This window comes from Halichoeres trimaculatus, unplaced genomic scaffold (genome assembly GCF_033239565.1).
Source record: "Halichoeres trimaculatus isolate MK-OKI-2021-1 unplaced genomic scaffold, fHalTri1.1 fHalTri1_scaffold_12, whole genome shotgun sequence".
Classification (NCBI taxonomy): Eukaryota; Metazoa; Chordata; class Actinopteri; order Labriformes; family Labridae; genus Halichoeres; species Halichoeres trimaculatus.
Window position 1 is genome coordinate 27,978,125 of NW_027437190.1, and position 14,481 is coordinate 27,992,605.

A 14,481-nucleotide genomic window follows, 5' to 3' on the forward strand; every position below is an offset into this window, starting at 1 on the left:
TTTCTTTCTCTCTTAGTTAAGTCAGCCTGATAGACACAACAGATAGCTGTATGCTAGTCTGAATAAATTTAATTTTTCTAAATGTAACACAACAATGACAGTATTTCAGGAAACGTAGACGTGGTAAAAATTCGTGATCTGTTTTCGGTTGGATTAAAATTCCTCAGACCACAGAAGAGGAACTGATCAGTCTATAAAAATATGTTGAAAGTCCCTCACCAAGGTGATACTTCCATTTTCAGATCAAACTGTCTGAAACAAAGGAGCTACACAAAGTGCGAGCTGTCTTTCCTTTGTCTTTCTTCTTTTTTGATCAGTGATACTCTTACTGGACTCAGAACCTGTTTGGTTGGTGTGTTTCTAGAAGAAAAGTTAATATCAGGTTAAAAATTAAAATAAAACTTTTGTCTTACTCACAGGTAACATTCAGAATGACAGTTTCTGCCGTTGTCGTCTCATTTGTAAAGCTAACCTCACAGGTCACTTCCATGCCATGGTGTGCAGCCGAAAGGTCAAAGGTCAAATTTGATATTTTCCTCCCACTTGTGATGTTTCCTTTAAAGGGTGTGGGTTTTTTTCCAGATTGTTTCCACGTCCAGGTGATTTTGGGCTCAGATCCAGAGCAGAGACCTGGAGCAGTGCAGCTCAGTGTGGTCGTCTGTCCCTCCATCAGAGGAGGAACCATCACTGTGGGCTTCTGGGTCAGATCTACAGGTAAGTAAGAGGCAAAGTGCAGTAAAAGTTAAACCAGGATGACAATGACTTAGTGAAACAGACTGAGTGTACAGGAAAGTTAGAGTTAAAGCATGGTTTGATCTCAGGTGGCTGGTGTGCACTTCATAAGTCATACCTGTAACTGTGATGTTGGCTCTGTGAAATATAAACCCCTCTGATGATCCATTCATGACTCTGAGCTGATATAGTCCAGAGTCTGACTTTTTAAGGTCATTGATGATGAAGCCACAGTTCCCCTTACTCAGATCAGGCTCCAGGAATGAAACTCGACCTTTGAACCCCAACTGAATCATGTCGCTGTTGTTCAGAATGATGTTCGAATCAGTACAATTCTTTCCACATTTGTACCAAACTATGCTTTCCAAAGTGAAGTCACGATCAGGGGTGAAGGAACAGGGGATCACCACACAGAGTCCAGCCTCTGCTAATAGCTCCTGGGTTTTTCCTGATGATACAAAATAAAAATTAAAACAAGGTAAAGAAATCAGGGAATATATATTAACACTGCTAATACTTCAGGATGTCTTATATTGACAAAGAAGCTATGTTTGTCAACTGTTTCCTGACGCATGAGTCTGATACGGTTTGAGTGAGTCATGCTGTTTTGTTCCTCTGTGATAAGAACAACAGTCAATGCATGGCAACAATCACTTAGTTTCAATCTAGGCTGATGTTAAAAACAGGGGATGTTTTCCAAACCGTCTACTATGTACTACATGTGAATGTGGTATGCTGCAAGAAACTGAATTTTTTTTGTTGTTGTTGTTGACCAGTCCAGAAAAATATCTTGTTTCAAGTTATTTTAAGACAGAAATTAGGTCTGAATTGCTTGTAACAAGTTTAAAAAAAACTCTGCCAATGGAAGAAGAGAAAAGTTACTTGTATTAGGACATTATTCTAGTTTCAGGCAAATTTTTCTTGTTCCATTGGCAGATTTTTTTCAACTTGTTACAAGCAACTCAGACCTCATTTTTGTCTTTAAACAAGTAGAGACAAGAGATTTTTTGGACTGATCAGTTGAATGTGGCCCATATCGAGTACAAAAAGACAATTTTTTCTAAAAACTTGAAAACCAGAGTAGTATACTATGAAACAGACCCAAAGAACAGTCATACTACATACTACATGCATGCTACCCTGGTTTTCAGATTCAGAAAAATGGAGCTACAGATGATGGATTTTTTTTTCACCTTTATTATAAATGTACTACAAAAACTTTGGGTAGATCTTGGCATTTTAGTTATTTTGTTAATCATATCAAAGCAGAATAATCATACTTGCTTTATATCATTTACTGAAAATCTGGAAGGGATTTTTATTTTTTTACTTCTGATAGAAGAAAACACTTCTATATAATCTACATATAGTTTAAAACGTGAATTTGTGATTTATATGGGCTTTAACGAGTTTGTAGAAGTAAACGCCTCTTTTATTGCTAGAAGTAACAAAATTAACTTGTGTTTGTTTTGAATCACTTCACTTCTATCTTATGGACCGTCTCACGTTAGTGTTGTTGTATTGTAGTTCTAATGCCAACTAATTCCTGTAGATGGTGGTAATTCACCGAAACCTGCCACCCACATAGACAAACAGCATTAGTGCCATGAAATATGGGAAACAGTATGCCAGGTAGACTAGTTTGTTGTATACTGAGAAATTTTCCTGCATCAGCAGGACAACCGGGGTTTTTTGGCATACTGCCCACTACGTACTAAATTTCAGCCAAAATACTCAGCTCTACTAGTGTAGTAGGCAGATTCGAAAACAGCAATAATCAAAGGCAAAAAGACGGACTGGACATTTTAAGTGGTGCCAGTTTTAGAGTGGCAGGAACAAGAGGAAATAAGCTGTGTGATTTGTGAAAATGGAGGTAAATTAAATTCTAACAGCTTGAAAAATGAAAAAAAATAAGCATTAAAAACTGAATTAAGATATGCGTACTGTACCTTTAACAGCATTGCTTCTTCTAACGGTCAGCCAGAGCAGCCAGAGGAGAAAAAACATCCTGTTTCGATGATTGAGAGTGGATCCCATAGTCTCCTTTCTCCTAATTTCTCTAACGCTTGAAAACTGTTAAACAGAAAAACAGGAAGTTTGTTTCACTGAACTGGACAAAGAAAAAACACCTCAGAGTTGACAGCACAGACGTTAGTACTGTTTCATTTTCATCAAGCAAGACATTTGCCTATAATGTCCCCAGAGGCCCCAGTTCAAGTCTGTGAGGATCACACAGGAACTGTGCTGGCAATATGTGAAGGGTTTCAAGAATTCATGTTTCATAGAATAAAGAGATCTTTAAATTAAGATAACATTCAGAGTGGTTGAAGAATGCTTCGAGAGATAACGTCAATAATAAGTATTGGTTGTTTGAACCAAGATGGAAAACTGCTGTAGACCACTTTGAGCTGGTTTTAAAGGACAGTAGCAGTTTCCATGCCTCAGCACAACAAAAAATAATAATATTTTCTATTCAAGCTCCTGAGAAAGGATGGAGTCAGCTTTTTACAGTTCAAGTACAGTAACACAAGTGGAAACTGAGTTGGTTCACAAGTCTTACAACAGGATGTTACACATTTGGTTATTCTGCAGTTGCTTGATTTAAATTTGGCTACTGCTTCCCTCCCTTTGCAGATTGTCACCCTCCTCTGATATCTAGAGATGAAGAATTTAACAGAGTTAAAATACATTAAACCAGCTGAAATATTACAGAGCTTTTTTTCTGACCGAGACAAACACATTGAATTCTCCCCCCTCAAACAACATTTCTCCATTTTTTCTTTTAAGGAAGTCTTTTTTTAACAAATTAAAATGTTTTTATTACTTCACGGAGTATGATCTACCCAACATTTCAGCTTATAGCTCAAACATATGTCTTTAAAAGGTAAATGATGTGTGATACCTGTTAGTGTTCTTCCTCTGCTCTCTTTTCTTCTCTTGATGAAGCATGACTCTTCTCTAAATCGACTCCTCCTTTCGTCACGTTTCTTCCCCCTTTTCCTTCTTTGATCAAAAACAACTTACACACATGATGCTGTTTTTCTTTGAAAAGTGTTTTGTATGGATATTTCAACATGACTAAGTTGTCTTATTCTTTTAAAGGTTTCACCTCTTAAACTCAAAAGTTGAGCAGAATTTGTTAATATTTTTAACTTCCTGTGTTAAATGACTGATGAATGCAACACATTTGAAAAAGAGGAAGTTTGACACTTGATTCGACATGGCTCTGTTAGTTTAAAGTGTGAATATTTTGTGGTGTAATGTTGCTTCCTTTATTTTTCTTACTGTGCAGCAGTGCATAAACATAGTGATGTTTAAGGGGAGGGTAAACTTTCTGCAGAGCTGTTAGTCCCGGGGTATTTGCATTCATCCTGTTTCACCATTTTAGTCTAAACCTCCAAGACCACTTCTGTATTTCAAGTATTAACTGTGCAGTTTTGTCCTGTGAAAAACCTGCAAGTTTCAGCTTTTCAGCTGCAGCACAAAAAACTGTTTACTCACTCATGGTGCTGGGGGTCATGCTGTTTTCTAAGGAAGGAAGTGAACTATTATGGAAAAACCACAAACACTGACATAGCCCTTTTAAAATTAGTTTTGGGTGTTTCTTGACACAAAAAACTTGTTTTATTTCTTTATAGACATCTCAAGCAGCGTGTCTCCCGGAGTAAGACACTGAGGCCTCTTACTGAAATTCAGCAGCGGGGGCCTGCTATCGCTGCTTTTCAGCTTACTGAACATTTTGATCCCCAAATGCAGAAACAAAACATGTGCTAAAGTGCCCTCCTAGTTGGCAAAATACAACTGCCCTCTTGGGTGGCTAGAACAAGTTGAACGTACCCCTTTTTTCTTTTTGCCCCTGCCCTTAAAGGTCCCATATTATATAAAAATCACTTTATTAAGTCTTTAAGTGAAATTTGTGGGTCTTTGGCTTTCCTCCCAGCCCACAAAATGTGATACTTAATGAAAAAACCTGTACTTAGTAGTCATTGTGAATTTAAAATCCTGACCTAAAACAAACTGTTTGGATTTTGGAGATTTGCTGACATCAGCAATTCCCTTTTTTGACCAATCAGGAGCCAGTCTTACCTGATTGGTCCACCATAGCAGATACCCCCCAGACTTCCTCCCTGCCCACTCCCCTCCCCACTGCTGGAGAGAAATCTCTCCATGAACAAGCTTCCCATCTCAGAAAAAGACAAGACTAAGTGGCTAGAGTTCATTTATCAAGGAAATGTTCCAGCTACCCTCAGTAAAACTGTGCATGTGTGTGCTAGTCACTTCACGGCCGACTGCTTTTCCAACTTTGGACAGTACAACAGAGGGCTAGCGAATAGACTGGTCCTGAATCCAGGCGCATTACCAACCATCCACCAACAAACCTGGGACCTGGAAATGTGAGTATTTTAAATGCTGTGTGCTGTGGAGCAGATGTCAGAGTTGTTAGCTTCAGGATGCTAACTTTAGCTGCGGTTGGCCTGTTGTTTTAGCCTGTAATGTTACGGTAAACGAGCTTCGCTGTTTTCTAAACATTGTGCACTCTGAGCTTGTGGCACTGCTCTCTGTGACGCTGAAGAGCAGGACAGTATCAGCGGTGGCTCATTTACATATGAAGGCCACGCCCACTAAATCAGAGCGTTCTGAACAAAGGGGCTATGAGAGCCTGGAAATAATGCTGCTGTGCTTGATTTATTGGCTTTTTGGACCAAAACTTGTTACTACCATTTCATGAAGACATCAATGATCCAGATTAAACTGCAGAAAAGGAGCAGAATATGGGACCTTTAAAAAGTTTGTGTCTGAGACCTTATGTTTAATGCAATGTTGAAGAGGCAAGAAAGGCACAACTTGTGAATACACACAACAGGAGTCCAACACATCCAACACACTTAAACATACTCATACACACAGCCCTGTTGTCCCCTCACTTCCTCCATGTTTTTCCCACATGGTCAGGCAAAGTCTTCTGTCCCTAATCCTCCCTCCTCTATGCCTGACACGCTGCATACAAGCTATAACTGTAGATTAAATATCCTTTCTTAAACTAGCAGCAAAACCTTACTGATTTAATAAAGAATGATTTATGCCAAGATGAGGTCCAAATAAGGATGGATACAGACCTCTAGATTTAAACTGCACAAGTCAAACTGGACAGTACAACCAATACTGATAATGAAATGTAACTACAGTGGCCCCAAGACAGAGCCCTGGGGCACACCGGTAACTATTAGAGACTATAGGAGACATGGAGGTGAAGTTCTCAGCCTGTTCACACTGTGATATGTTGGATAAATTACTTTCAAACCAATGAACTTTTTTTTCATCCTGAAACTTTAATGGTAGTCACATAGGATGTAATTATGTGTAATTAAATCATATAAAATGTATTGGTGGTACGCAAACATGAAGGTATAAAACACAAATTAGGTTTCTTTTCCCCAAATACATGACTCATTCAAAACCATAAAACACATTAAATAACAAAATACATTTTGGACATATCAGAAAAAAAGCCTTTATTTATAATTAATTGAATTACAATGCATAATTTACAGATATTTTCTGAACCTTTCTTACACATTTATTCAAACAGTTTTCAAAAGAGAAATTACAAACATCAACAGTCACAAAATCTGCTTAAAAAATCCTTAAATAAAAATTCTGCTGCTTTTTAATGGCTTGGATAAAAAATGTGTCATCCAAAGCAATAATAATAATATGTAATAATAAAAAACAAGCAGTACATTCTACATGATATATTAGAAATAATTTTTTTGTGCACATCAAAGTTTGATGATATAAAATTAATAGCATTAAAAAATTAAAATACAAAATATATAAGGCCTTATCTATTGTTATTTATAGCTGCAGCTTTATGAGAGAATGGGAGAATGGCTTATTGATGACTAAAACTCTTACTTTTTTCACAACAAACTCCATGCAGACAACACAACGGATCCTCCCTCTATTTTTGGATTTTTGTTTCCTTCGTGGAAAGTTTACATATTTTTTTGTTAGCAAAAATCCCCATATCTATCTAACAAATTCTACACTCACATCTAGGTCTTTTCAAATGTTCGAAGAAACTACACACTCCTCAAACTTCATTAAGTATCTTTGGCTTCATTAAGTCCTTCACATTAGAATACAAAGCCTCCACCTCCTCCTCCTCTTTCTCAGCCACATCATCTTTTCTCTCTACCTCTTCATTCCCCTCCGTCACCTCACCATCCTCTCCATCATTGTCTTGTACCTTCTCTGCCTTATCTTTCTTGATTTCAGCATACTCTGAGGCCTCCTGACCTCTCTCGGCCCCGATAGGACGACCTCTCTTTAGCAAATCAAAGTTAATGTCAGAGTATTCTACTTCTCCCTGTTCTGCATCAGCGTCAGCTCTTCCCTCGGTTCTGTTTTGTCCATGTTTCCCTCCACTGACGAATGCTGGATCAACATCCATCTGCCAGACACAAAACAATAGTTTAAAGTCATGCACTAGGAGTTTCTCTGATGGTAATGCAAAAATAGCCAGAAACTGAAAAATCCTTATGGACGCTACAGACATGAGATTTTTGTCTTCTCTCTTTTGTTTCAATCTTTTAAAACAACTTATGCTCACATTTTCTCGGCTTTATTATATCATGATATAATTCATGTTATAAAACACAGGAAAACTGTGTATCTATCTAAAGCACACTTAACAAAATAAACAGCAAGCATAGTTATAAATAAAGTAAAAGAGCTTTTATAGTCACCATCTCCAGGTTCTCAGCAGACACATTTTGGGAGCTCTTCTGTTTTTTCCTAGAAAAGAAAATCAAACAGCATCAAAAAAACAGTACCAATAAAAAAATGCAGTCAAATGACTAGATGTTATTAAAGGTCCCATATTATGCAAAAATCACTTTATTAAGTCTTTTAGAGAAATCTGTGGGTCTTTGGTTTTCCTCCAAGTCCACAAAATGTGATATTTAATGACAAAACCTGTACTTAGTAGAGCTTGTGAATGAAGGTCTGACCTGATTGGTCCACCGAAGCAGTTACCATCTCGGAAGAAGACAAGACTAAGTAGCTAGAGTTCATTTATCAGGAAATGTGCCAGCTACACTCAGTAAAACTGTGCATGTGTGTACTAGTCACTTCACAGCTGATTGCTTTTCCAACTTTGGACAGTACAACAGAGGGCTAGCGAATAGACTGGTCCTGAATCCAGGCGCGTTACCAACTATATGCCAACAAACCTCGAACCCTGGAAATGTGAGTATTTTAAATGCTGTGTGCTGTGGAGCAGATGGAAGAGCTTTTCTTCAGTGTCCCCCCTGTCTCTGTGTTAGCTTCAGGATGCTAAATGTAGCTGCAGTTAGCCTGTTGTTTTAACCTGTTATGTTACACTAAAAGAGCTTCCCTGTTTTCTTAACATTGTGCATTCGGAGCTCGTGGCGCCGCTCTCAGGCCCCATTTACACGGAGACTCCCGCAACGATTCTTCCTTTGCGTTTTCAAAAGCCACCCGCGTTTACATGAGGACGGCGTGAAAACGATCCGCGTTCATACGACTCAGGAGGACAAGTCACTACTTCTGCTCTTTCTTTTTCTGCCATTTTTTTGTGTGAGACAGTCGGCAATCCAACCATAACGTGCATTACCGCCATCTACTGGACCGGAATGGCTTAACTGGAAAAGTGGCTGAGCGAGCAGCCTTCACCTGAAACTGCGAGTGCGCATGCGGTGATGTCAGCGTTTCACCCTGAAACGCTCCGCTCTGTGTTTACACGAAGCTGGATGGAGGAGCGGATTCAGATCTTTCCACTCTGGGGGGCGTTTTCAAAAGTTTGCGTTTTCACTTAAAACGCAACGTGGTCTCGTCTAAACCGAAGGCCAAAACGCAATGAAATGTTTGCAGAATCGACCGTTTTTGGCGTCATGTAAACTGGGCCTCAATGATGTGGAAGAGCAGGGCAGTATCAGGGGTGGCTCATTTACATATGAAGGTCACGCCCACTAAATCAGAGCGTTCTGAACAGAGGGGCTATGAGAGCCTGGAAACAATGCTGCTGTGCTTGATTTATTGGCTTTTTGGACCAAAACATGTTACTACCATTTCATGAAGACATCAATGATCCATATTAAACTGCAGAAAAGGAGCAGAATATGGGACCTTTAAAATATATGTTAAAGAAATATAGATGAGAGAAAAGAAAGAAAGGAAATCAGAAAGAAAGAAAGAAAGAAAGAAAGAAAGAAAGAAAGAAAGAAAGAAAGAAAATAAACATACACAAAGAAAGAAAAGAGGGGAGGAAAAACACAAAAAAGCAATGCATGGTATCAAAGTGGACAATGACTGTAAGAAAACCAGCTTCAATGTTTACCTGTGACATTTTTGGACTGAACAGCAGATAACAGCTGAAAGGAGGAGACCAATCAGAAAGGCAATGATGACCTCAGGCTGCTGCAACAACTTTTGGATGAGATCTGTCAGTAAAAAAAAAAAAAACACATTTAAAAACTGTTTAGAGTTTCAATAACTGTGAATACACGTGGGAAAAGACAGGAGAAATAAAAATATCAAGTATCTACTTACTCAGGCTAGAATGGCTGCTGACACAACTATCCTCCTTCTCTGATTCACTTTTTGTCACATTTTTTATGATGACCTCGAGCTCCGCTTTTACTTCTCCAACCTCATTACTGCTGACACACCCAACAGAGGTGTAATTTTGATCTTTGACTGATGCAATAACAAAGTTGACTGTGTTTATTGACACACTTGTAGTTAAGGAGTAATTAGTTTGATTCTCCAGCTGCGGCCATTCGATGGTGGGTAAAGGAAACCCCTGACTGATGCACACACAGGTCAGGACCTCTGACTGAACCTCACATACAGAGCCGTTTGAAATGCTTGGTTTTACTGCAAATAAACAAGAATTAACTCCACATTACAGTGAAAATTTAGTGGGCTGATATGATCATTCAATCTTTTTCCAGATGACACTTCTTACCTGTCACAGTGACTTCAGCTGTCCGATTAATGATCTGGTGTGAAGCCGAGCAGACGTACTTTCCCACATCTTCAGCTGTCACGTCAGGGATGATGAGTTTAGCTGTCTTGGTGTCTTTTATCAGGGTTTTGTCAGAGTTGAGTTTTGTCCATGTGACGACAGATGGAGGGAAACTGTCAACACTGCAGGTCAGATTCAGAGCATCACCCAGTTGGACAGTTTTCTCTCCTCTGATGACAGGATCCTTTAGGTCTTTGAGACAAAAATGAATATATAAAAGAAAAAAACACACCAAATATAAGATTCAAGTCTGACACTAAAAACAACCTAGAAGCCAAAAGACAGCTTTTAAAAATGTGAGACTGAACTAAAAAGTCATTGGTAGGTAAGAAGCAAAGCTGGTTAAAACAAAACTTTAACAAACATGCTCAATATTGCCTGAAAAAATTTGATTAGACTTATTGTCAGTTCCTAAAAACTGTAAAAATATACTATTACAAAGTGTAAAATCGTTTAAATTCATCAAGCACAGAAAGTTTCAGTATCTCAAACACTGAGATGCTTCCATGGATTTTCAGACCCATAAAAAGTGTCCAACTAGGTTTCTCTGTCAAATGCATCAATTTAAAAAGACAGCACACAAAACACTAAAAAATATGTTCAAACTGAAGCAAGTAAAATATTTCAGAGCTCCCTAAATACAGTTCAAAAGGTTATTGTTTAAGTCACAAAACTTGAGAGATTCACTGACAACTTTCAGGATTTCTCAGCTAAGCTGTGATTACGAAACCTTTAGAAAAAATAGACATATCAAATTAAGTGTGTTTTACTTACAGTTCACATTCAGAGTCTCTGTTTTCTCTGTAGAGATGCTGTTATTAAAGCTGACCTGACAGGTGACATTAGTCCCATGATGCTCTGCTGAGGGAGTAAAGGTCAAAGTTGAACTGTGTTTGTGTGCAAAAGCAGACAGATTCTGTGTTTGAATGTTTCCAGCTCCTCCTCCTCCTCCTCCTCCTCTCCACATCCAGGTGATCTCAGGAGCAGATCCAGAGCAGAGACCAGGAGCAGTGCATCTCAGTGTGGTCTGCTGTCCCTCTGTCAGAGGAGGAACCATCACTGTGGGCTTCTGGGTCAGATCTGATGGGACAGAGATCCATGGAGGGGAGAAACTTACAGCTTACATTTACTGTATGAAAAAATATGATTTTAAAGATTTCCAGAGAGCGATAAGCTATAACATCACTTTTTGCCCACAGAGGTCTTAAAATATTTGTTATGACTTCAGCTTCAAGAAGACTCAAATTAAAAATAAAGAACAACAGTCTTAGTACAAAGCATGTTATCTGTGTATGGTGGATATGTTGTGGCTTTTCATACCTTTAACCGAGACATTTGATCTTTTTATGGTGAATAAAAATCTATTGCTCTTAGAACCTGTTGTCCCCTCAACTCTGAGCTGATAATATCCAGAGTCTGACTTTCTGAGGTCGTTGATGATGATGCTGCAGTTCCTCTGAGTCATATTAGGCTCCAACAGAGACACTCTGCCTTTAAACCCAGACTCAACTTCTTCACTGTGATCATAAGAGTTGTAAATAATGTCTTTATCTTGACAATCTGAGTCTGGTGTTCCACATTTGAACCAGACGATATTTGTGGTTGTAAAGTCAGAATTAGTGGTGAAAGAACACGGTATCTCAACGCAGAGTCCAGCTTCTGCTGTTATTACTCCTTCCCTTAGAGAGATACAGTAGTTACGATCCTGGCAGGTTTTCTTCACAGCTGATGAACCTGTTTTTGAAAACAGAGAGAAAAATACAGTTTGATAAAATCATATTTTTTATAATAATCATCATAAGACTGTTTCTGTTTCTTTAGACTGAGTCTAAATCAATCTCACATTGTTTTAAACAGCTGTTGTCAGCAGCACTCAGCAAACTACAGATCAACTAAATGATCTTTAGATAACTACAAATCACATATTTTTCTAAAAAAAATCCATTGATGCTGTGAATAATGAAAACAATATTACTTGTCAGGTAAAGGAATGGACACATAGGCACATTCATCATGACATATTGCTCTCTAGTTTGGATTTGGGCTTTAGATTTTCATGAACACACATACCTGAATTTGCCTCGCTGCCACACACAGGAAAAAGCAGGTTCACCAAGATGAGGACTAACATCCTTTTTTATTTGACTGGATCTCTACGTCCACAGAGAAAGATTAACCTTCAGGGACAAAAACATTTTAAAACATTAAAGTCTCTGAGTTAACATCTTCCACGTCTTCAGGGCTGTGAGTCCATTATTTTTTTACCCAAAAACATTTTACAAAAAAACCTCTCACATGATTTCAACTTATTACTTAACAAGAAAGAAATTCGCTTTTTAACATTATTATTAATGACAAGTTCTGAAAGTTTTACCTCTCTGTCTCTTGTCCTCTGCTCTCTCCTGCTCTCAGTGATCTCTGCTCAGTCTCTGCGTTGAAATGATTCTTCCTCCTCTTCATCCTCTTCTTGTTCTCCTTCCCTCGTCACGCTTGAACAAGTTTCCAGGAAGTATCTTCACGCTGCTGACTCTCATTTTAATGCAAATAAGAAAACTTGAATCAACTAAAATCATATAATTATTTTAAAGTATGTAATGTGTCTCTTGAAAACATAAAATGAATTAAGTCTTGAGTTACATTTTTGATAACACTCATGAGGTAGAAACTTTGAGAAAGAGGAAGTTCTGTTCATATCTTAAAATAGTCATATCAGCTTGAGAAATCAACTTTTTACCTTCAAAGCATCCTTCTAGTGTGAATCTGTGAACATTTATGTGCATACATGGATGAGCCTGAGTGTGCATGATTTAAATAACTGGATAATATTTAATCTGTGGTCTTGCACATGTAGATTAATCTGCTAGTGCTCGTGTTCACTCTAGTCATTTGATTTGAATACAGCCTCTTAAAAAACACAGAGCCTCTGTGTTTGGAATTTGATCATGGTTTAATAATTTACTGGCTGAAATATCCAAGCCATGTGTCGGCAAAGTTTTGGGTGAGCATTAATTTAAACCTTCCCTGACTTTATCTGTAATATCGTCCTGTTCACAGGTTCTTGAGGCGCTAGTTTGTATGAGTTTAGAGAAATGAACAAATCACATGTTATCTTTATCAGCCAGCATACATGGTGTCACTTCTTTATTGTCCACTTCCTCAGATGGACATAGATGTCTGAACCAAATTTTATCGCAATCAAGTCCAAAGGTTGACCTCAAACTGTAGCAGGAGTCATAAGCATAGTCAGGGATACATGCTCCTGTGCTTCACCTTGGCATCAGAGCTGGTCAGTAAAAAAACAAACTGGCAAACAGCCCTGTTTGTCCTCATCAGGTTTACGTGTTCTATGACTGAACCATGTTGATGAACTAAAGAGAAGAGAAGAGAAGAGAAGAGAAGAGAAGAGAAGAGAAGAGAAGAGAAGAGAAGAGAAGAGAAGAGAAGAGAAGAGAAGAGAAGAGAAGAGAAAATATTTTATTCATCCCCAAGGGGAGCCAGCCTCCACCTCCACAGGGTCCAGGACTGAGCTTCTTCAGCAGTCTGTTCAGTCTCTGTTTCCTGTATCCTGTCTGCTCACAGTAGGTGAAGTTCTTCCAATGTGGCGTTCATGTCCAGCGTTAGCTCCATTAGCTATGTCTGTGAGCTTGCCCATTTTTTTTAGATAGATCTTTCGTTCCCAATAACGATGGATGGAAGAGCAGGTCGATGTCATCACTTCTTAATTCACACCTCAGAACCAGCACGTTGTCCTCACCTCCTTCTCCTCACCTTGTGGGAAAAAATCAGGCCTTGCACCAGTTAGCACTGACATGCTACAGGCTGCTAACAGCTGAGTTCACATGTAAACCATGCAACCATGGCTACATGTAGGATCTCCAGACAAACGCAGGAGCAAAAATAGTAAAAATATCACTGAAGACAAAACCAGTTTGGTGTCCATGACCAACAAATGAGCCATACCTGACCCATTCAAAATGCAAAGATGAAGAAAAAGAGACAAAAAAAATGACTAGAAATGGACAAGGAAGAGAGAGCTGCCGCAACAGGCAGCCACAACAGTGTGGCCTTCACAAATTTGAATTGAATTGAATTGAGGAAACTGTCACTTAACCTTAATTTGAAGTTAAAAAGTTGAATATCTTCCTCTTGTTTGTTAAATTCCACATTAGGGTGAACTTTAAGTTGCTTGTTTATTTATTTTACGTTATAGATCCTAAAATTTCTACACAAACTATTTCCATCTCAGCCATTAAAGCTAGCAAATTAAACAACACTCATGTAGGTATAAAAGCCAAGTTTCTGTTGTTCCATAAAAACACAAGGTTAACATTTTTCACATGGAGACACATTGAAAACCAGCAAACATGCTACAAAATCACAACTTTTTTTAAACACTTGACAAAATGATAATGCTTTATTTACAGAGTTATTTTCTGAAACTTAATTGCACAGTCATTCAAACAGCTTTCAGAAAGTCAGATATAAAACACCACCAAAATCTGCTCTTCATGTTGAGGTAAAAACAGACATGTATGTAAATTCTGCTTTTTGGCTCCTGATATAGTCTGTAGACATCATCATCATCATCATCATAATTCAACTTTTTCTCATGGTCTAGTGTTCAAAAAGTGAACTAAAAACCGTAAAAACCAGAAATATCAAAATCAAATTGGCACCACAAAGGTTGAAATGGTAGA

The 14,481-nt window shown here is 38.3% G+C and overlaps 1 protein-coding gene across 1 annotated transcript in view; it reads right to left on the reverse strand.

Moving 5' to 3' along the window:
• The window catches only part of LOC141801223 (hemicentin-1-like), a 30,528-nt gene that overhangs the window by 3,835 nt on the left and 12,212 nt on the right, over positions 1-14,481 (reverse strand). Inside the window, exons 10-20 of the mRNA XM_074684198.1 lie at positions 11,855-11,868; positions 11,105-11,518; positions 10,559-10,864; positions 9,725-9,976; positions 9,307-9,633; positions 9,095-9,197; positions 7,482-7,530; positions 6,890-7,186; positions 2,682-2,805; positions 851-1,180; positions 418-708 (exon numbers count right to left, since the gene is read on the reverse strand). Coding sequence (XP_074540299.1) covers positions 418-708; positions 851-1,180; positions 2,682-2,805; positions 6,890-7,186; positions 7,482-7,530; positions 9,095-9,197; positions 9,307-9,633; positions 9,725-9,976; positions 10,559-10,864; positions 11,105-11,518; positions 11,855-11,868 — 2,507 coding nt within the window. The remainder of the gene's footprint in view (positions 1-417; positions 709-850; positions 1,181-2,681; positions 2,806-6,889; positions 7,187-7,481; positions 7,531-9,094; positions 9,198-9,306; positions 9,634-9,724; positions 9,977-10,558; positions 10,865-11,104; positions 11,519-11,854; positions 11,869-14,481) is intronic.